The sequence below is a fragment of the Armigeres subalbatus genome, chromosome 2 (genome assembly GCF_024139115.2).
Source record: "Armigeres subalbatus isolate Guangzhou_Male chromosome 2, GZ_Asu_2, whole genome shotgun sequence".
In the NCBI taxonomy this organism is placed as follows: domain Eukaryota; kingdom Metazoa; phylum Arthropoda; class Insecta; order Diptera; family Culicidae; genus Armigeres; species Armigeres subalbatus.
In genome coordinates this window covers 98,091,180-98,114,162 of record NC_085140.1, presented here as the reverse complement: position 1 = coordinate 98,114,162, position 22,983 = coordinate 98,091,180, and the positions used below count along the sequence as shown (strand labels likewise).

Here is a 22,983-nt window from a genome sequence, read left to right as displayed (position 1 = left end):
TAAAACCGATAGTGGGGGGTCTCAGGTTGTGTGACAGCACTTTTCGATTGACAGTAAAATCTGTCGCTTTAAAGCTTGATGTATTTGGTAATATTAAAAACTAATTGGTTTGTGTTCTGTAATTGCAGCGACGGTTACAAAAAGAATTAATGTCCCTCATCAAAGAACCCCCACCAGGAGTGACGGTAGACGAGGAAAGCGTTAGTCAAAACTTAACACAGTAAGTATTTGGTATATTTTTGGGTTTCTTCCCGAAAATAAAAAAAATGCCCGGATTTTATTTTTACATATTCAAAATAATTCTGGCATCATATTTTCTCTTTGACGTACTTTTGAACTCAGAGTCTCTGACATAAAACAGAAATAAATATTATTTTTAATACATGTCCAGTAATCATCTCGATACATCTTGTTCCAAACAACATGGATTTTGGTCCAAAATTGAGCAAAAATGGACCAACATCTATACAAGATCCAAAATAAAAGAGTAGAAAAGTGGCATAAAAATAAATTTGGAACTGAAATTTAGACCAAGGCATTTTTTTGTTCGTTGATCTAAAGTTTGGTTCAAAACATATTGAAATTAAATGCGTCTGTTCGCGCTTTGTCGTAACATTTGAAACTTTTTTCGTACATGTATGCTTTCTTAACAACATCAGCAAGCGATCTATTATTTGTTTATTTGTTTAGGTATTTGTTTGGAGCAGGGAAAAGCCCGTTTGAGTAGAGCACTTGCGCTCTTTCTCAAATGGGCGCAAAACCTCCTCTTCTTTTCATATCAACAGAAAATACAATGCTTCCAAATGATGTACAAATTCAGCTTAATACTATTATTCTTAACTATTATTACTACTTCTATTTACAAACTACAATTATTACAACAGTGTAGAAAACCATGATTTTTGGGTGAAAAATTAATTTTACGAATGTGGTTTTTCATGGTTCAAAATTAGTCCAGTTCCAAAAAAATAGACCAGAAAACTGGTATAGAGCAAAATTTTGAACACTGATGCGAGCTCAATTTTTTAAATTGGTCCAAAATTTGGTCTAAATCGAGGATTTGTATCACTGTTGAAGTTGCTCTTAGGGTCTATCTATTTGCCTCTTTTTTAAATTTTTAAAATGTTAAGGTGACTTGGGGTGGCACGCCAATCTGTTTGTAGTTGTGCCATAAAAATCATCAACTTAAGATTAGTAGTCGTGAGAAACTTGACTACCAACACCTACCAATCTACAAGGCAGACAAAAATAACCACTTGTTTTGTTAACATCCGATTACCGTAAACATTGCATTAATGTGAACGATTTCAGTCTGAGTTGTACGCAGGATTACTCAATACGGTTTACTTATGATATAAACTAACGAAATGTGTCCGAAAATCAACAGATTAGCTTTGATTTACGTTGATATTTATGTTTTATTTTTCATAATACTAGCTGTTTATGTTCACATCTCGTGACATTGTTGCCAGCTGTTCAAACACACCAACAGCATAATTGAAATTTACTGCGTTTTCTTTTCAATCTTTCAAGACGTTCCAAAGTAGAATAATGAAGATATAATTATGACATTAATAGATAACAGGTTGGGGAGAGATTTAATATTTTTTCGATATTTTACATGTTTTCACTATGATTTCACAGAATTTCATGTTGACATCACCAGTGGTGCGAATTCTCAATCTCAGTGACTGAAATTTGTTGGATATTGATACCATTGCCTCTTCACACTCACTTCTTAACAGTGAAAACTGAAAATGGTTAGCAGCAACAATCAAAGATAGAGTAAACAAAAGACCTCTCTTCTCATTGCACACGCAGCCCGCAGTGACAGTCCATTCAGTTCACTCGCTACTGCGTGAATGCGGCGGCCCTATATAAATGCATGGGTGAATACTATCACTTGAAAGACAATGACAGGAAATTTGTGCCGAATGATCATCAGCTTCAGCCCGCTGTTGGCAAACCGAGTTAGCTAAGCTACTCCTGCTTTGTCTTTCTGACTGAAAGGCACCGTCATAGGCAAAGAGGAGCAGAGAAAAATACAAAACAAAAGAATCACACTCAGCAGGCATTGTTGATAAATTGCACCACTGGACATCACTGCCTGCTGCGATAGGTAATGATTAATGACTGCTTGCATACGACGCTGCCGACGACGAGCAACCGACGACGTCGTTGGCATGCGCGGTGGGAAGAGAAATTTTTTCACTTAGTTTTATTTTCATTGAATCGACGCCAAATGTGCACTAAATGATTCGATTATTTTGTCAATAAGTAGGTTTGGGTTCAAACTTAGTTCTGATACTTTTTCTTGTGAAATGGTGGTCAGGTTTGGTTTTTTATAATTAAACTAATTTGATCGGTGCTCTTCGCAGTGAGGAGGTGGGTAATTGTGAGATTGTGTTGGTGAGCCGCAGGGTAGCCATTCTGAATGACACCGTAAGAGGCCTTAAGTTATAGTCAATAATTTCTTTTGAAATTCCGATAATTTTAAACTAATAACATTCATTACGGTTTTTTCTGTGCGAGATTAAATTAATAAAGTCTAGGAGTTCATTTAGAATCATCACATTTATTTCAATACAAAAACTAACTCAGCATTATTTTCTATTGAAGTGAAAAATACAGAGCACGGTGCTACAAACAAACAGAGTGCACATGTAGCAGTATGTTAGCGGGATAAATCGTCGCAAGCAAAAAATCCGCTTCGTGCAAGACACTGCTCGCAGTTCGGTTCGCTTGAAACACACGGCTCGCTAGAACAGTTCTGAATCGGTCGCGACTGATCCGAATCGAGATCCGTGTCGCACGGTTCTAAGCTGGTAGCGCAGCAATTCGAGCTGGACGATGACATGAGCTGAGCTGAGAGTTGTTCGGATCTTCGGATCTTTTGCTTTTTTTTTATAGAGGGATAAGGCAGATCTGCAAATAGACACCTGAAATCTCTAGCACACGCTGCCACATTGTCTGACACGCCATGTGGGACTTACTTAAGTTCTTACTTCTGACATGCCATGCGAGGCTGACTCGGATGCTCACTCTACTCTTCCTCTGTCATGCCTCGAGGTGTCGATTGCGATAGGTACCAACAGTTCTACGCTACGACCCTCCTACCTCGGCATGTGCAGTCCATACTCAAACCTAGCCTACATCTACTGGCGCACACGCACGCTTAAAATCAATAACACAGAGATGTGTTATTGATTTTAAGCGTGTGCGCAGAGAGAGATAGCTGCCGAAGGTCAGCTTGTCGTCTATTACGACCCCAAGGAGCTTCAAACTCCGCTTTAATGTGATCGCTATTACACCCATATGAATCACAGCGTGTTGCACCGACTTCTGGTGTTGACGATAGCCACCTCCGTTTTATGTTGAGCGAGCACCAGTCCACTAGCGCTCATCCAATCCGCCACCGTGCTGATCGCGTCTGCTGTGGTCTGTTCTACTTTGGGAATTGACTCCCCGTTGACCTGTAAGATTACGTCATCGGCGAAGCCGACGATCCTAACACCAGGAGGGAACTTTAGCTTCAGAACTCCGTCATACATTAGGAACGCTTCTCTGACCAGCGTCGGTCTCGTATAAAAGTACAAGGTTCTGGAAACAGCTTTCCAAAATCCGATACAGGCCCACATTATCACTGACGCACAGTATCGAATACCTTGCCTTTTCGGTTGGATCGATATCTCGGCGGTCTTTCCCGACCAGTAGATAGTAACATATTTATATCATGCCTTGTTATTCTGTTACAGCAGTTTTTTACAACAGCGGTTGTTATAAAACATGTACCATTAGTAGTTAAAATAACAAAAAATTGTAACAAAATCTCTTCTAGTTTTAACAAAAATATTACTGAATATGTTATTTTTTGAACAAAATTATATCTCGTTGTGTTACATAAAAAGGGGTGAAAATAGCTTATACTATAACAATTTATGTTCTTGAAAAGATAATGATTATCCATAATGTAGGCAGTTAACTTTGTCCAGCTGTTTCTACTTTGAATATAAGTTCAAGTTTTACTGCAGGTGGTACTTTCGTTTTTTCCAATTGCTATCTACCAAAAATGTAGGCAATTTTTTTTCGGTAGAAATAAACATAACACATTTATGTTATAATCATGTTATGACGATCATGAAATTTTCTTTCCTCCATCTTTGGCAGAGAATTTATAACAAAATTATTGCAAGTTTTGTTATTTGTAACACATATTGATATAATTGTGATAAAATTTTGTTATGACTAACTGGTCGGGTTACCATAGAGTTAATAGCGTCCAACGTGGACTTACCCTTACGAAAACCAAACTGATTGCTCGATAGGCCATTCGTACCCTCTGGGTACGGGGTCAGGCTGTTGAGGATGATCCTCTCTAGCAACTTGCCCGTCGTGTCTATAAGACAGATTGGTCTATGCGCCGATGGCTTCCCGGCCTTTGGCAACAACACCAATTTCTACCTTTTCCATCTTTCAAGGAATCTACACTCATCAAGGAATCTCTGCATAGCTAGCCTGAACATGTTCGGGTTCGCTATGATTGGTGCCTTGAGACCGCAGTTTGGAACTCCATCAGGCCCTGGACCCGACCAGTTAGTCATGACAAAATTTTATCACAATTATGTCAATATGTGTTACAAATAACAAAACTTGCAATAATTTTGTTATAAATTCTCTGTCAAAGATGGAGGAAAGGAAATTTCATGATCGTCATAACATGATTATAACATAATGTGTTATGTTCATTTTTACCGAAATAAAATTGCCTAAATTTTTGGTAGATTTCAATTGGAAAAAAACGAAGGTACCACCTTCAGTATAACTTGAATCTACATTCAAAGTTGAACCAGCTGGACAAAGTTAATTGCCTACATTATGGATAATCATAATCTTTTCAATAACATAATTTGTTATAGTATAAGCTATTTTCATCACTTTTTATGTAACTCATCGAGTTATATTTTTGTTCGATTGATAACATATCTAGTAATATTTTTGTTAAAACTAGAAGAGATTTTGTTACAATTTTTGTTATTTTAACTACTAATGGTACATGTTTTATAATAACCGCTGTTATAAAAAACTTCTGTAACAGAATAACAAGTTCTGATATAAATCTGTTACGGTCTACTGGTCGGGGAGCTTTGTTCGTTACCATGGATTTGGCCACAGCGAGTTATTCATCGTTCGTCACTGGAGCCACCATTTCGGCCGCACCCATATTGGCTTGCGCTGCAAGATGCCTGGGACTTGGGGCTTGGGACTGGAAAAGTACCTCGTTAATTCTCGCCAACCTATCCGGGGATCGTTCGGGGGTGAAGAGCTCCCTTTGATCTTGGCCATCAGTATCCTGTAGGCGTCACCCCACGGATTCGCGTTAGCTTTTTCGGAAAGGTTGTCGAAACACGCTCTCTTACTGCTCTTGATGGCCTTGTTAAAAGTTTCTCAACTCGAAACACTTCATGGCAGTCCGCTCTTTTATCCTCGGTGCGGGCACGTTGTATCCATCGCCTAGCCTTGAGAGCTGATTGATCAAAGGGCCGCAATCTCGGGACTGTCTGCCATTTCTCGGCAGGGCTTTCCTCGGCATTGTGGCGTCGCACGCGCGTGATAGGACAGCTGCCAACGCATCCCCGCTTAAACCTTCAGTGTTGGCTTCTAGTCCGAGGGCCGCGGTGAAAACTTCGCTGTCGAAGTGATTGGTCCTCCACCCACGGACCTGACAGGGATCCCCGGACCTCGAATGTTGCACGTTATAGTTGATCTTAAAGCGAATTGCTAGATGATCACTATGGGTGTAACCCTTGTCCACCTTCCAGTCCAAGTCTGGTGCCAGACCAGGACTGACGAACGTTACGACCCCGTTACTTCTGAACGTGCCAGCGGAACCATCATTTACTAGCACTGCGTCGAGCTTCGCTGGCGCTTATAGTAACGCTTGACCCCTTCGATTGGTGCAGCTGCTGCCCCACTCCACTGCCCAAGAGTTGAAATCTCCTGCTATGACGACCGGCTTACGACTCACTAGGTCGGATGATAGCATATCGATCATCTGGTTGAACTGTTCTAGTATCCACCTTGGCGGGGCATAGCAGCTACAATAGAACACACTATTGATCTTAGCTATCGCGACACCCTCAGAAGAAAAGTGTACCACCTCTTGGATCGGGTATCGTCCCGTCGTGCAAATAGCCGCCATCCTAGACCCGTCCGCCACCCAGTTGCTGTTATCGACAGGTACGTTGTACGGGTCGGACCGGAGGGCAACATCGGTCCTCGACTTCAAGACCGACTGCCAGTGGTTAAGATTCAGCTGTGTTACTTGCACGGGATTTTCGGTCCCTTATGTCGGTGGCACCAGCCTGCTGGTAACCTTTTGCGGCCCGGCGACTTGCGTCTGGTTGGTGCCTTTTGCCTTTTTGGGCCGAGAAGTCGCCTTCTCGGGTCGACGCCCTTCGTGCTCCTTGACCTGCTCCGTCCAGACAACGTTTGGTCTTTATGGACGTCTACTGTTTGGCTTTGCTCTGAGCCAGTGTTGGGAAATGTACATTAAAAAACTCTGATTATGCGAATATTTACATTTTATCCAGTCAAATTTCATGCACCAAACAAGCCGAAACAGTCCGCCAAAAAAATTGACGCTACATCGTGACATTTTTTTTGTCGATGAGGCAAACTGTTTGTTTGCTGCTATGTTAGAGTCGTGCCGGCGTGCGGTCAGCATTTGCATGAGATTTTTGTTTCGGTCCGTGCGCAGCGCAAACAGCACAGAATCGAGTTTAATTACATTTGACGCAAAGCCTGGAAGGTGTGCTATCCGTAGCCCGTAGGTATTTATTCAGCGCCGTAGCGTGAGGCTCGCCAGGTTGGCCCCCGCCAAGGGCGCCAGGCCTTAGGGGGCGCCGATATCCAGAATTTAACTATGGGAAATGATGATAAAATATTCTCATATTCACTGGTTCAAAGTACTTCAGTTTAAAGCTTTTATCAAACGATTTCCATCAGAGACTACATCCATAATCAACCGTTCGAATAATTTCCGGAATACGTGATGATGACGTGATACGCATGATGAATACGAGAATCGGAATCTAGGAATTTCAGTAATGATGGTAACTGACAAAATTCAAAGTTGAAAGTTACTGGTCCAATAAAATCAACCAGTACCACCAAGACCAAAACGATAGAGCCATTCAGGAAAATTTTGTATTTTGATCCGAATAGGTCCAGAATTAGTTTTTTCTTGATACGACTTTGTCCAATCGCTATTAATACCAATTCACTACAAAGCTGAATTTCATTGAAGGTCAATAGTTCTTTCAAACCACCGACCAACTCTACAGTTGGAGTTTATCAATAGGTCTAATGACGATTCCGAAGGTCCTTTAATACACTCCGAAGTAGAGTTCCTCCTGATGCGACTGGGTCCGATAGCGACCCAGCCATCGACTTGCAGTTGGATTTTATTGGCTTGATCCACTGCAAGTGCGTTAAATCACGACAACATTTTTTAACGATTTTTATTTTGGCATGGATCCACGCAATAATGGATCCAGTTCCAGTCTTTTTATTAGCGTCATTAAAATCGTAAAATTCCTAAAAAATAGATTTCTAAAAACTATCTGGTCTTTTACTAAACCATACTTCCTATCTATTGGAATAATGCAATATGCAGATTAAAGAGGCAGGAATTAATGACGTAAAAGCTCACTAAGTCCACAACGCAGAAAAAAATCTTGGTTTTGAACATGCAAGACAGTGAGGGGCGCCCAATAAAGGTTTCGCCAAGGGCGCTGGAAGTCCACGCTACGACTCTGTATTTATTTATTCGTTCTTACCTCTAAAATGAGCAAGGAGTAATGAAATGAATATTTCCCACCAAAAACGGTTATACCTTGTGAAATTATTGTACGAAAACATAGTTGTGGGAGAGAAAATTGAAAAAAAAACATGAGCTGACTGTCGTCTGCTTGACGCTGCTGCGGCTGCCGTGGTTTTGCTTTTCTGTTATTGCATGGAAGAATGTTAAAAAGAAATGGAAACCATTCCCGTCCCTGCTCTGAGCACCTTCGCCGGATTGTCTGAGCCGTTTTGGTTAGGCGCAGTCTTTACCTCGTTAGCTGTCAGGGCGAAAACAATCGCCTCTTGGGCCATAGTCGCTCTTCCAAGGAAAGAGAAGTCCTTGGTTTGGGATCCTTCGTGACCTTTGGGATGCCTTTTTGCTTCCTCCGGGTGGCTGATAAAATCGTCCTGTTGTTGTCTTACGAGTCGAACAACATGGCGGTGCTCCAGCAGGTTCTGTTTCAGTTCCTTATTGATGTTCTGCGTTCCGCTTGCGAACACGATAATGTTATCGAGTTGCTCGACGACCACCGGCATCCCGGTTAGTGGCCCAAATATTGTACCCATATGCAAAGTAGTGTAAATTATAGACACCACAGGTTACATAGACGAGCTGAGGCGAATACGAGTGTAGCCAAACGAACATGATGACACGGTTGCAATCCAAGCTACGGAACGTGTGACGTCAAATTCGCGTGGTTCATTTCTCTCTTCTCACACCTCACATCTTTATCCCATTTTACAGTTCTTACATCTCACTTCTCACTTCTCGCTTCTCTCATCTCATCTCACACTCCTCACTTCACAATCCTCCCTTCTCTTTTCTATCTTCTCTCTTTTTGCTTCTCACTTGTCAAATCTCACATATTTCTTTTTCTTTCTCACTTCTCACATTTTGCTTTTTACTCTTCACTTCTCACATCTCACATTTTGATTTTTACTCCTCACTTCTCACCATCGATTTCTTGCTTCTTACTTCTCACTTCTCATATTTTACATCTCACTTCTCGTACTGAATATCTCACTTATCACTTATCGTTTCTTACTTCTCACATCTTACATCTCATTTCTCGTATCGAATTTCTCACTTCTCGTATCGACATACTTCTCATTTCTCGGCTATCACTTATCACTTCTCGTTTCTCACCTCTCACTTTTTAAACCTCACTTCATTTTCTTATTTCTCACTTCTCACTATTTACTTCTCGACTCTCACTTCTCACTTTTTGCCTCTCAATTCTCACTTTTTACTTCTCACTCCTCGCTTCTCACTTCTCACTTCACACTTCTAACACTTCTAACACTAACTTCTAACTTCTCCCTCATTGCTTCTCACTTCTCACATCTTACATATTACTTTTCATTTCTCGCTCCTCACTTCTCAGATCTCACTTCTCTATTCTTACTTCTCACTTCTCGCTTCCAACTTCTCACTTCTCTCTTCTTACTTCTTCTCTTACTCTTACTTCTCACATCCCACTTCTCACTATTTACTTCTCCCTTTTCATTTTTCAAAAATCACTTTCCACTGCTCACTTTTCACTTCTCACTACTCGCATATCATTCCTTACTTCATACTTCCCAAATCTCACACCTCACTTCTCGCTACCGTTTTCTCACTTCTCATTTCTCCCTTCCTATTTCTCACATCTCACTTCGCACATCTTACTTCTCTTCTTCACTTTCTACTTCTCCCTTCTCTTTTCACACCTCTCGTTTCCCACTTCTCAGTTTTCACTTCTCACTATTCACTTCTTACTCTTCACTTCTCACTTAACACTACTTACGTCATCAATTTTTTCATATTTCACACAGTACTTCTTATTTCTCTCTTCTCGCTTGTTACTTCTCACATATGACTACTCACTTATCATATCTAATTTCTCATTTCTTACTTCTTCCTTCTCAAACTCATTTCTCACTTCTCAGTTCCCGTTTCTCACTTATCACTTCTCGCTTCTCACTTCTCCCTTTTTACTTACTTCACTTATCACTTTACTCTCCTAACTTCTCTCTTCTTGCTTCTCACATATCACATCTCAAAACTCACATCTCACATACCTACCTGGATGCCCGGTTGGCTACAGCGTCGATACACCTATGCATGGCGTATTGTAGAGCACCAATATCGTCGGTCTTGGGCGATGCTCCTCCAGTTTTCCCGAACGTTCAGGGTCCCCAGGTCCGGTTCTACACATCTCACATATTACTCCTCAATTATCACTTCTCACATCTCACATATCATTTCTTACTTCTCACATCTCGCATATCATTTTTCACGTATCACCTCTCACATCTCATTTCTCACTATCGACTTCTCATTTCTCGCATCTCACTTCACACTTCTCATTTTTTATTTCTCACTTCTCCCTTCTCACGTCTTGCTTCTCACTTCTCAAATCTCACATATTACTTCTCACTTCTTATTTCTCACCTTCGGGACTGACAGCCTTCGACCTAATGACCCATGCATTGTACCTCCAATAAATATTATGTCTAATATATCCCTTGAAAAAGATATAAACTTTTGCAAAAATCGACCAAAGATCCTATTTTTATGATTTTCATGTGATTTCAAGACTTTTTTGCAAAATCGCCGTATTTTGTTTATATCGCGTAAATTCCAAAATCCGCGTAAAAAGCGACCCCAGTGTATTCCTGTTTTTGTCCACAGTTTTGAACATCAGCGTGTTAATCATATGTTTTCAGTATTACATAGGGTTACTGCTCCTGGACTTCATCTCATAGCTCCGATATTGGTCCTACGAAAAACAAAGCAATGAAAAGGTATTTGATTTGTTTATTATTTTTGTGATTTTTTTCAGCAGTGAGCATGCATGTTAGCAAAAAGAAGCGACGAAATTGGTGCCGTATTTCTTTGTTTCGCGATGAGATGAATATATGTACAGTGAGATTGAAAACGGAACAGTTCCTCTACATTCTTTTTTTGCACTATGAAAAAAACCTCGTGATCATAAGGAGGGTGGGAGGGGGTCCTTCAAATGACCTCAATAAACCACAGGGGGAGGGAGGTTTGAAAATCTTCAAAAATATAAAGTTTTTATAAGGTGTTTATTAAACACGTGGTTTCTGGATGGCCTCAAAGCTTGTTTCGGCATCTAATTAGAATAACACCAGCTTTTCATTCCTATCACATTGACATTCCGATAATCAAGACGGACCACTGTCATATAATCTCCCAGTTTAAAAAAAAATCCACATGAGCTCGTAGCCAGCGCCGTTATCGACCAATGGACTGTGTACATTGAGGTTGGAACGCAATATCCCATGGTTCCAATCCATTGGTTCCTTGTACAATTGCGATTGCTCTGGTCAATCATGCTCATAACTAAAGAAATAGATATTTGAGGTTATGGCTTTCAGTCTTCTTATGCTCAAAAACGGGTTTTACGTTTTTATCCGACGTTTTGATTACATATATTGTACCTTTATCAAGGAGTTAACTAAGTAATAATTTCAAATAAATTCAAATTTCGCAGCCCCTACCGAAAAATAGAGGGGGCGATTATACATAAAGTTGTGACAAAACGTTCTATGCTAAGACAATGTAACAATAAAACGGGACTTAGTTAACTCCTTGATAAAGGTACAATATATGTAATCAAAACGTCGGATAAAAACGTAAAACCCGTTTTTGAGCATAAGAAGACTGAAAGCCATAACCTCAAATATCACCATCATAATCGATCTCTCCTATAAAGAAATAGACGAAATAATGACCTCCCAAACTTTTAAGACGTGGCTTGTACCTTGTTAAACACAATATAAATTAGGGTTTAAATATATTAACACTTTGCTTTTTTTCATTCCAGATGGATTATCAACATCGACGGTGTCGAAGGCACGCTGTATGAGGGAGAGCACTTCCAGCTGTTATTCAAATTTAATAATAAATATCCCTTCGATTCGCCCGAGGTATGCATAATTCCAATGTTTTCTTTTACACTTCGAAATATGCATTCGCAAGATTGCACCCATCCGATGCACCTCGTGTGAATCATTAATGATGTGTGTTGTATTTCATGCCACCTCTTCTCGATTCAGGTCACGTTCATAGGTTCCAATATTCCCGTGCATCCGCACGTCTACTCAAACGGTCACATCTGCCTATCGATTCTGACAGATGACTGGTATGTAATCGTGCCGTGTGATAGCCCCACGACCGGCTTTCTGTTTGTATGATGCATATGACGCTTTTCAATTAAACGGTCATTGCAGGTCACCGGCGTTATCAGTGCAATCCGTGTGTCTCAGTATATCGTCGATGCTGAGCAGCTGCCGGGAGAAGCGGCGCCCGCCGGACAACGGAATCTACGTCAAAACCTGCAATAAGAATCCCAAGAAGACCAAGTGGTGGTATCACGGTGAGTTGATGCGTTTTGAATGGGATTTTTTACGGGTGTGGTTTGCGCGCTCGGTGGGTTGCATATCTATCGGGGGCTTCTGTTCTGTTCTTCATTAGAAACTATTTGTTATAACGACCATGCGCCTCCATCAACATTATTCGATGGTTTATTTGGTTTCGTATGCCAAGCCTGGTAGCGGCTCACTTTTATGACTTAGTTATGCGCATCGTCATGAATTGACATAATAATAACATAATTAAGAGGTTTCGTGTAAGCGTTGAATGGTATTTTTGAACAGTGATGTTGGATCTAATAGAAATGTTCACCGATCGGTCACCGATCACGATTTTCGAACTGTTACCACAAAGCTGCCACGTCCCGTCACATCGCCATTGTATGCGAATGCAGATAATGGTAACATGCACCAGAAATGGTTGGAAACAAAAAATAATTATAGATCCTATAATTTGGTGTTTCGAGAAATAAAATAAAATGATTAACTAATGAATTCTTCTTTCAATTACAGATGATTCCGTGTAGAGTTGGTCAACACCCGGTGATTCATTTCCTTTTAGCTTAAATTAACGCAAGCTAATACAAAATCATGTATAATTTGTTCCCTGTTCCGATTATGACGCGAGCTTGCGGCAGTAGTAGCCCGGTTGCAGCAATCGCCCTAGCCCAGCGCATTCAAACGAAACAATAACAAGTACAGTTGAAATAAATGCGATTCCTAGGAAATAGTTTTGTATAGACCGAATTATTGTCAAACAGGAGAAAGACTATTAGATAACAATAAAAACAAACAACACAATTATTCGTCCCACGAACAACAACGCTAGAAAGCAAACTACCTAAGTCAAAAAAATAAAGAAATTTCGTAAACTGTTGCTCATTGCTCATCGAAGCCCCACCAGGTTATAGTAAACAAATAATGAATTGCACGTTTTCACCTAGCATTGCAATACGAAATTGTTACAAATTAGGTTAATATCGAATGTGTACGAAGCGTTGTCAATTCTCTTCAATTAAGGCGAGGAGCTAAAAGGTAAAATTCCCCTTAGATGGATCAACTTATTTTATAATTTCGATCCTTCATACCTTTAGCCATCTTGGAGTAGTAGAAGATGGAAAACTGCAAACAATGTGTTATTTATTACATCCTGTTCTATTAAACAATGTTCAGTGCTTATATTTATATCACGTCTTGTTTACCTTGCTCCGATTGAGATTATTAATGAAAAAAATGACTCTATGTAATAGAATTTCAATCTGATTTCATTGTTCGACTTTCGAATTGTAGTGTAAACCAACAGAATATAATCGAGCACATTCCTTCTTTATAATTGAATATGAAATTACCAAAAAAAAAAGTGTATTAAGATTGTTTATAGTAGAATTTGCAGGAGAAAATACTATTCACACCAAAAAACAGTTCAAATTTTTTTATTCAAACTTCCGTGAAATACATTTTTTATTCAAAACGATGATAATAAAATAAAAGAAATAGTAGCAATCAAAGACACCATTTTTATATAACGTAGTTTATGATTGATCTATCGTTTCGAAACAATTCGCAACCGTTATTTTATTACTAAATTAATCAATTATCTGGACAATTCCACCCTTCCACATTAGCAAAAAATAAACACACGTAAACGAACCTAACAAAATCGGTGCAGTTCACCTCTATTGGTCGTCAATTGATTCCTATCTATGATCTACAGATAACAGAAACAGCCTACGTCTTGATAGACTATCGATTAAACTGCAACAAACTAGAACACGCAAGCTAATAGGAACAATAATTTCGAACGGAGAAGGTACCTACCTGCAAACAATGTCACGAGTGCGAGTGTGCAAGCGTTGATCGAATGACCTGAACCTTGGTTTCGGCTTCAGGGCTTATTAGTCAGAACATTAATCCAAAAATTACAAAACGGCAAACAAAAATCTGTGAGAGTGATCTAGTTGTTAGAATGAAGGTGATCACAAATAAAAGGCGAGCAAATTAAATTTGATTCACAGCACTTGTTGTTTTAAACGTGTAGGACAAACATGAGAGGCAATTTCGCGGCGAAATCAGAATAAGAAAGTGTTCACTGTGAGGTGGAAACCATGATGTGTATGATATGTACTGGATAATTACTTATAAACTATTAGATTTTATTTTACTATAAAAGAAAAATAGTAGAAACGTGAATGCATATAGTTATTGAAAGATGAAATTTTGTTTTATTGTGTCTGGAATTTCTTCGAAATCATTCATTTGCAGGAGGAATATATGTTGTTGAATGCTAGAAGCAATACTGGAACTTCTCATTTTCAATGAGATTTTTTTTTTGTTTTATAGGGGGATTAAGGCAAATCTGCAAACAGACACCTGGGCTTATCACTCAGGAAGTGGGGTTGACGGAACCCCGGACCAGACCCAGTCAGACCGGAGTCTGACTTGGGTGCTCACCTCTAACATGCCACGTGAGGCTGACTTGGATGCTCACTCTACACTCCTCTGCCATGCCTCGAGGTGTCGATAGCGATAGGTACCAACAGTTCTACGCTACGACCCTCCTACCTCGGCATGTGCAGTCCATGCTAACACCTATGCGCTCACTCATCTGCCATGCCTTGTGGTGGCGACTGCGGTTGCCACCCGCTGCGACACTCTTACCTCGACGTGTGCAAACCTCTCACTCTCACTTCCCCGAGCTCAGCCTGTTTTCGCTCTAACTAACCAATCACATGTCATGCTTGTCGACTGCTGCTCGGCGCGCCAGATTCTCTGCAAGCTTCAAGCAGTCGAAGCTGCGTTCCACTTCTCCACCGCTTGGCATATCCTCTGGACAAGGGTATTGTGTCCCGACCGCAAACGTCTAGCACAGCTTTTCTTTCGACTTCGAAACGAAGACATACGAACAGTATGTGCTCTGCAGTTTCACCAACACCTGGGCAGTCAGGGCAGACGGGGCTCTCCGCGTGCCCAAACCTGTGGAGGTACTGCCGGAAGCAGCATATCGAGCAGGGTGGGGTCTCCCCACCCAGCTCGATATGTTAGGTATCAGCCGGTGGGTCCACCTACCTTTAGAAGAGTTATCCCACTCGCGCTGCCACCTGGCAACCGAAGTCACCCTGATGCGTTCGCGGGCTCCTCTGGTGCCACGTTGCTCGAAACATTCCTCGTCTTCCCGGATGACCAGCCCGACTGGCATCATGCTCGCAATCACGCAAGCTGCATCGTGTGATATCGTGCGGTAGGCAGATATCACTCTGAAACACATCAAGGGGTACATGCTCTCCAGCTTCCGCAGGTAACTGGTTACCCCCAGAGCTCTCGCCCAGGACGGGCCGCCGTACCTAAGGATGGATACGGCAACGCCTGCCAGTAGCCTACGTCTACTGCCGCACACCTTGGAACTGTTGGACATCATCCTCGATAATGCCGCAACAGCAATCGAAGCCCTCTTGCACGCAAAGTCGTCATACCTGCTGAAGCTCAGCTTGTCGTCTATTACGACCCCAAGGAGCTTCAAACTCCGCTTTGTGAATCCCACGTGATTCACTGCATGTTGAACCGACTTGCGGTTGTTGACGATAACCACCTCCGTCTTATGTTGAGCGAGCTCCAGGCCTCTAGCGCTCATCCAATCCTCCACCGTGCTGATTGCGTGTACTGCGGTCAGTTCTACCTCGAGAATTGACTCCCCGTAGACCTCCAAGGATACGTCGTCTGTGAAGCCGACGATCTTAACACCAGGAGGGAACTTTAGCTTCAGAACCCCGTCATACCCGGCTCAGTATTGAACCTTGCCGATCTTCTGTGGTAATAGGTACGCTTCTCTGACCGGCCTCGTGTAATAGTACAAGGTTCTGGAAACATGATTAATTATTTTAGAGCGTCTTAGGGGAAATGCTACAAGGTTAAAAGACTAATATTTTTCCATAGTGGAAGTAAATGGAAGAATAATAGTCTTTTAACCTTCTGGAAACAGCTTTCCAAAATCCGGTGCAGGCCCACCGGCAGACTAAGCCGGTGTAACGAGAGCACGATGGTATCCCAACTTGCGCTGTTGAATGCGTTCTTCACATCAAGTGTCACTAACGCACAGTATCGAATGTTTGGGTGGGATCAACCTCCGTAACGGATGCAGTTATTGAAGAACAACTGGGAGGGACGGAAGGTAGCGGTTTTCCTCCAATACCTTTTCCGAACTTAATCCATCACATGTTGTGCATTAATTTCCACTCCGGGTGGCTCAATACCCGGAACATAGGCAAACAACTTTGAATGTACTGGACTCGAGTGGCGATCTCTCTTCGGTTAGGTGGTCGGGTTGGGATCTGACGACCAACTGGCACAATCTCACACAATCCTACTTCATCGAGCGCCGTTGGTGATGAAGCAAGTGTGTAGGAGCCAGATATAAATACTTATCCTACTTGGTTGGCATTGTACAAAAACATATATGAGAGAGTTAGTTCTGAGAATGTATTGCGAGAGTTCGGCTACATGCCCGGTGCTGTGAATTTGGTTTCATCAGTACCCGCTAAGCTGCGGAGGACGACGGAGGTCCTTCGTATCTTAGTAGGGAAAACACCTGTCTACCGTACTGGTTTCGTGAGATCAAACCCCACCGAAGTTCTGTAGATCAATCTCCATAATGGAGGCAGTTATCGAAGAATAAAAAAGTTTTGTGACCCCATCTTGGTATACGTTTGTATTCCAAGTAGTTTTTGTTGTTATCTTGAGCTCCAGGTAGTCTATGATGGATCAACCTCCTTAATGGAGGCATGGTATATGTTTGTATTTTAAGTAGTTATTTTCATTGTCGTGGGCTCCGTAATGAAGGCAAGGCAAAATACGTGAATGGAATCCGTATTTTTTGTCAAAGAGACTTCCAAACTTATTAACAGGTACTCATAAATGATTCATAATAAGCTACAGGCAGTGAAAGTTATTTCATGAAAATCTTTATTGTTTGCGCCAAATTGGGTTGAAAACGTGACAAAATCAGGTTAGGAAAAATCTGGGAGTGACAAAATCGGGTCAACCTCATCTGAGTGAATGTACGCATTCCTAGTACAGTAGCCGTTCGATAACAGTTAGTCTATGAACTCCATATAGGAATGATCTGCAGATCAACCCACGAACGGAAGGCTATTGGTATATGTTTGCATTTCAAGTAGTTCAAGTTGTTGTCATTAGCTCTGGGCAGTTATTGAAGAATAAACAAGATGTGAAACCTCATCTGGATATATTAGCATTCCAAGTAGTTATTGTTGTCTTGTTGTTGTTGATTCCAGGTAGTATACAAACTTCATTCATATCACTAATATGAAGTTGTCTATTCTTTGGAAATGCAAAATGTAAATAAATTGGAACGATACAACTTCACGCCGAGAACGTGAGGTAAAAAACAAGTTAATATAGCAAAGATCATGTACCATATTAAAATTACATTAGGGACACTCCTCACGGAATCGAAGTTTCGTGTTTTCGGGGGCACACCAATCGATACGGAGGCGGCGCACAACTGTCATTTTTGTTGATTTAGCTTTGCTGCGTCGCATCATGCGTGAAATAATAAAAATGACAGTTGTGCGTTGCTTCCGTATCGAGTGGTGTGCCCCCGAAAACGCGAGCACTTTGAAACTTAGATTCCGTAAGGAGTGTCCTTAAAGACCCTATAGATATTCGTGTAAGCCTAGAAGTCTTACTTCATAAATTTCTAGGATGACCATTAGCATATGCCATGAACGCATTTTATTAATGGTCCCCAAAGGCATGTACCAAATTTAAAACAGGCTGATATATCTCTAGTGTAGATCCTAATGCCTTTTCCTAATCCTAATGGGTTTTCTTGGTTGACCATGAACATTTGAAATGGGTGCATTCTATTCTACGTACCATAAAAGGCATGTATTACTATTCAAATAGGCCGAAATAGGCTGGTTACGCGTGAAGTTCTTAAGGATTGTTCAAGTGTTCTCTTGGATGCACATGAACATATGCAATGAAAGCGATATATTATATGTACCACAAACGGAATATGCCACTTTTGAAACAATCCGAAAGGTATTTGGATACGTGTGAAGATCCTGCGGCCTATTCTAGGATTTTCTTGGAAGACCATAAACATATGCAATGGACGTATTCTATTCTATTCTATTCTATTCTATTCTAAACAAGCCAAAAGATCTCTGGGTACCAGCGATGCCAGATCTACGGAAATTTCCGTAGATCTACGGAATTGAATGCTTTCTACGGATCTACGGATCCGTAGAAAAAATCTACGGAAATTTGAAAATTTCTGCGGAAATCTAAGGATTTTTTATCTCAGTTTTAATTTTCATCGGTGATTCATAGGGGCTTTGTCTCATGTCAATCTTTTAAGATTTTATGGTGTCTTGCCCCTACGAGACATTCAACTACACGTTATTCATGACTTTTACTGAAGACCTTGGATACACGTAAAGGTAGCCTCACCCCTCGCGAAAATTTTCCGCCGGATTTTTGTCCCCGTGTTATTTGAATGGGGCCGGGATTTTGATTTTCTGTGCACAAATCCCGAAAACATCGCATATGTAAAATGAACATGGGGAAAAGGTCCGAGGTGTGAGGCTCGATTGGGAAGCGATTTCATAAATATATTGGGCTCACACCGTGTTTTGCTTAAAGTGAGTTTTCCTTCTTGTTCAACGTATAAGCATATGACAATGGACATTTCAAAACCCCAGGCGTTTGTCTTGGATTTTCTTCAAGCATTTATTCTGATACACCAGGATTTTTTTTAAAGAATCTACTATTAAATTGCTAAGAGTTTCAAACTAGAATTTCTCCAGAAATTCGTGTTATAGATTTCCTCCACAAATTCTCCCACAAATGTCTACTGGAGGAATCATCGGAGTAATTACTGTAAGAACAACCGGAAAAATTCTTCGAAGAATTCTCTTGAAAGAACTCTTATTGGAAATCATGGGAGGAGGTTTTATGGAAACTCCCGGAAATATTTCTGAAAAAAATCAAAGGAATTACGGGCACTACCGGAGGAATTCTTGAAACGTTTCCTGAACTCAAGAATTGCTGGAAGAACTCTGGGAACATCTCCAGAGAAGTTTTTGAAGTTTTGAAATAATCTGCGTAGTTTCTGGAGGAATTCACAAAATAATTTTTAGATGAGCTCGCATAATAACTTCTTGAGGACTCATGGAAGAACGTAACAATTTATAGAGAAATTTATTGGGGAATTCCTGGAAGCTCTCCCAAAAGGATGCATGCATCAGAATAGTTTCTATTAAAACTCCCTGAGTTATTTGCAGAAAAGAAAAAACTGAAATTCTTCCCAAAAACAAATCCTTGAATACTACACCAGCTTATTGTCGCCAGTTCTTCGCACATTTTAGTATCCAGTAAAATCAACTGTACTGCTAATCCAACGAATATAATTGTATGTACTTGTCGGTGAGCATTTGTTCATGTTGTGATTTAAGCTAAAATATGTTCTCTGACTCTGACTTTCTACGTGCGTTTCATGATACATTTTTAGGATATAACATATAGACACCAGATCACAGAGAACAGACATGGAGGCTTGCAACACACAATCTCATTTTGACAACACGATGGCGCTGTTATGCTCTTGCATGCATAACGACACTATCCCTCAGTGGCAATTTTTGATGGCGCTAGCGCTGATTATGCAGGGGATAACGGCGACATTCCAAAGTTATTTCAAAATGAACAGTAAAAAGTTATCACAACATGGCGAGTGCAGCTTCAACGTCTGTTCTCTGTGACCAGATGGTCAAATATTCAATTGAAATTGTATTAATTTGAAACTGTTTTTTCGCATACTGAGATAAAAGCCGATGAAGTGCCAAATCGATTTTTTCTTTTAAAACTAAAAAAAATCATAATTATACTACGATTTTGTTGAAATTTGAACAAGTTACTCCTCGTTTAATAAATTACTGTTAAGCAATTTAGATCAATGGAAAAATAATTAAATTTTGAACAATCAGCTTATGTAAATTCCTAATGAGACTGGTATGCGGGTACATTCAATATGGGATTACGTTGGTTTGCTATTTCGTTACATTTCTTTCGAGCGAAATCACATATTTCATCATGTTATTAAACAGATCCATGAAATTAAATGCTTTTTAGCTTTGAAAAACCCAAATGGAACTGATATGCGAGTATCAGCAGACATATCCACTTTGTTCGGCAGATGAGGGACCGAAAAGATTATGAAACTTATTGTTTGCTCTTTTTTTGTATTCAGATTTACAAAAATCTGTAATGTTTATTGTATTCGGTGCTTCCTAGCATATTAGTTTGCTGGTTCACAAAATAAAATTATGGAGTGTGGTGTATTTTTTTGTTTCCTCGAATCATCTCTTAAATTTTGAAGTGAGTACAGTGGGATCGCTTTAGATTTCTTCAATTTATCGGAACCACTTAATTTCATTAGCTTTTTAAATACCACATAATTGTTCTTCATTTTTTTGTTAGTTTTTCGTGGAGTCTATTTTCACCCTCGACCTAATTCAAGACCAACATTTGAAACTTTAGACGGGTACTCTGATACAACTACAAATGATTTTTTCACGGCTTATGTGAGAAAAAATATAGTGAGAACCCAATCATCAACGAAAGTCAAAGTAATCAAAGTAGAAGAAGGTAGTCGATTGTTAGCACACTGTTGTTCTTGGCTCTTAACATTCGTCCAATTGCATAAAAATTGTGATCAAATTTTCTCCCATTTCCGGATGTCGCGACTGGCAGTTGTTGCAGTTGTGACATCTGAAAACGAAAGAAAATTCGATTAACACCAGATCTCACTTCATTTTTGAACTGGAACTGGAAGGTTTGTGGTTAATCACCGGAATTGGGCCATCCAAAATATGAAGCAAATCTACGGAATTGATGTTGAAACAATCTGGCATCGCTGCTGGGTACCCAATGAAGCGCACCGACGGGGCGAGACGGTCCCCGCCGGCCGGCCGCGCGGCGGCACTGGTTTTCTTTTTGTAATTAATTAAAACGCGTACACACCGCGTTGGGGTTCAATCAAGACTCTTTTATTCACTTAAAATTAACTTACAGCTAACCTGTAGTAGAATTTACAATTTTCTCTCTCTTTCTCTACATTTAATTACTCTCTCTCCTGACGGCTAATTTGGAACCTTGCCATGTGCTGTATTTTGCTTAAAAAGCAAAAATAAGCAGACTTAAAAAACAAAACCCTGTTGCTGGGCGCAAAACTCTTTTCTAGCGCGGGTCGGTGCCAAGGTAAACTGACTCCGCATAAAAGATTGTGACGAATCCCCCTGAAGGAATTTAAGTAGTTGGGGTCGTCACACTAGTACCCATGCAGATTTAAAGGTCTATTCCAGGGTTTTCTTGGATGACCATGAACATATGCAATGAAGGCGCCAGAGGACTTTCATTTGATTTCAAGATGCGCAAAGAGCATGTACCACTTTTGAGACAAGTCCATAGACCCATGGTTACGAGTGTAGACCTTAAGGCCTCCATATTTAACAAAAAAATGGGTTTCATACGGCCGAGTTGCCGAATAAAATGCAATTAATTATAATCCAATATTATGCGCCAACCGATGCTGCCGATCTGCAAGACAAAGAGAACTTCTACAGTCAACTCAATGCTGTCGTAGATAGTATTCCGTTCCGAAGGGTGATATCAAGATCTGTTTCGGCGATTCGTCAATGCGAAGATCGGATCTGACAACTCGAAACATGAGCGCATTATGGGACGTCATAGTCTCGGAGAAATGAGCGAAAACGGAGAGCTGTTCGCAGAATTTTGTGGTAATAACGACATGGTGATCGAGGGATCGCTCTTCCCTCATCGACCGGTTCACAAGGTCACGTGGGTCTCCCGTGACGGCTTTACAGAAAATCAAATCGACCACATCTGCATCAGCCGAAAATGGAAACGGAGCCTTCTTGATGTACGGAATAAACGTAGTGCCGATATCGCGTCTGATCATCACCTCCTCATCGGCGAAATACGCCTGCGCATTGCGCGGATTCGTCGGCAGGAGGAAAGAGTTGGACGACGATTCAACACACGCCGACTGGAAGATGCCACGGTGAAACGGTCCTTCGTTGAAGAACTGGAGACGCGTGCTGCAGATATTCCGGAACAGCCCTACCGTCCTGCTTAGTCAAGCTTAGTCTACAACCAAGAAGCTGTTTTCAAATGCAAATTTTTTTTCTCGTCTATTTGAGCGATTTGCGTCGACTGGAGCTTTAATGTGTGTACAAAAAATAGTGTGCGATACGGCCGCACACTTTCACAGTCCCTTAAAACCTATGGTCACTATCAACTCCCCCAAAGCCAACATTTTGCGCTCCCGCAGGTGCGGACTCGCACTGCTTGCGCCCCCTCAACTCTCAGTTGGGCACTGGTGGTCACTATCAACTCCCCCAAAGCCAACATTTTGCGCTCCCGCAGGTGCGGACTCGCACTGCTTGCGCCCCCTCAACTCTCAGTTGGGCACTGGTGGTCACTATCAACTCCCCCAAAGCCAACATTTTGCGCTCCCGCAGGTGCGGACTCGCACTGCTTGCGCCCCCTTAACTCTCAGTTGGGCACTGGTGGTCACTATCAACTCCCCCAAAGCCAACATTTTGCACTCCCGCAGGTGCAGATTTGCTATATCAGCGCTCAGAGGGGTCTCGGTTACGCATGACAAGTGTCTAATTGTTCCCCTAAAATCTCAATTTATTATCACCTGGAAACATTTTC

General features: G+C 41.0%; 1 protein-coding gene across 2 annotated transcripts in view; it reads left to right on the top strand.

Annotated features, from left to right (window-relative positions):
* The window catches only part of LOC134210281 (ubiquitin-conjugating enzyme E2 W), a 152,239-nt gene extending 137,802 nt beyond the window's left edge, over positions 1–14,437 (top strand). For both annotated transcript variants that reach the window (XM_062686329.1, XM_062686328.1), the window contains 5 exons: positions 129–220; positions 11,676–11,778; positions 11,908–11,993; positions 12,082–12,227; positions 12,736–14,437. In XM_062686329.1, coding sequence (XP_062542313.1) covers positions 129–220; positions 11,676–11,778; positions 11,908–11,993; positions 12,082–12,227; positions 12,736–12,749 — 441 coding nt within the window. In that variant the 3' untranslated portion in view covers positions 12,750–14,437. The remainder of the gene's footprint in view (positions 1–128; positions 221–11,675; positions 11,779–11,907; positions 11,994–12,081; positions 12,228–12,735) is intronic.
* The last annotated feature ends 8,546 nt before the right edge of the window (positions 14,438–22,983 follow it).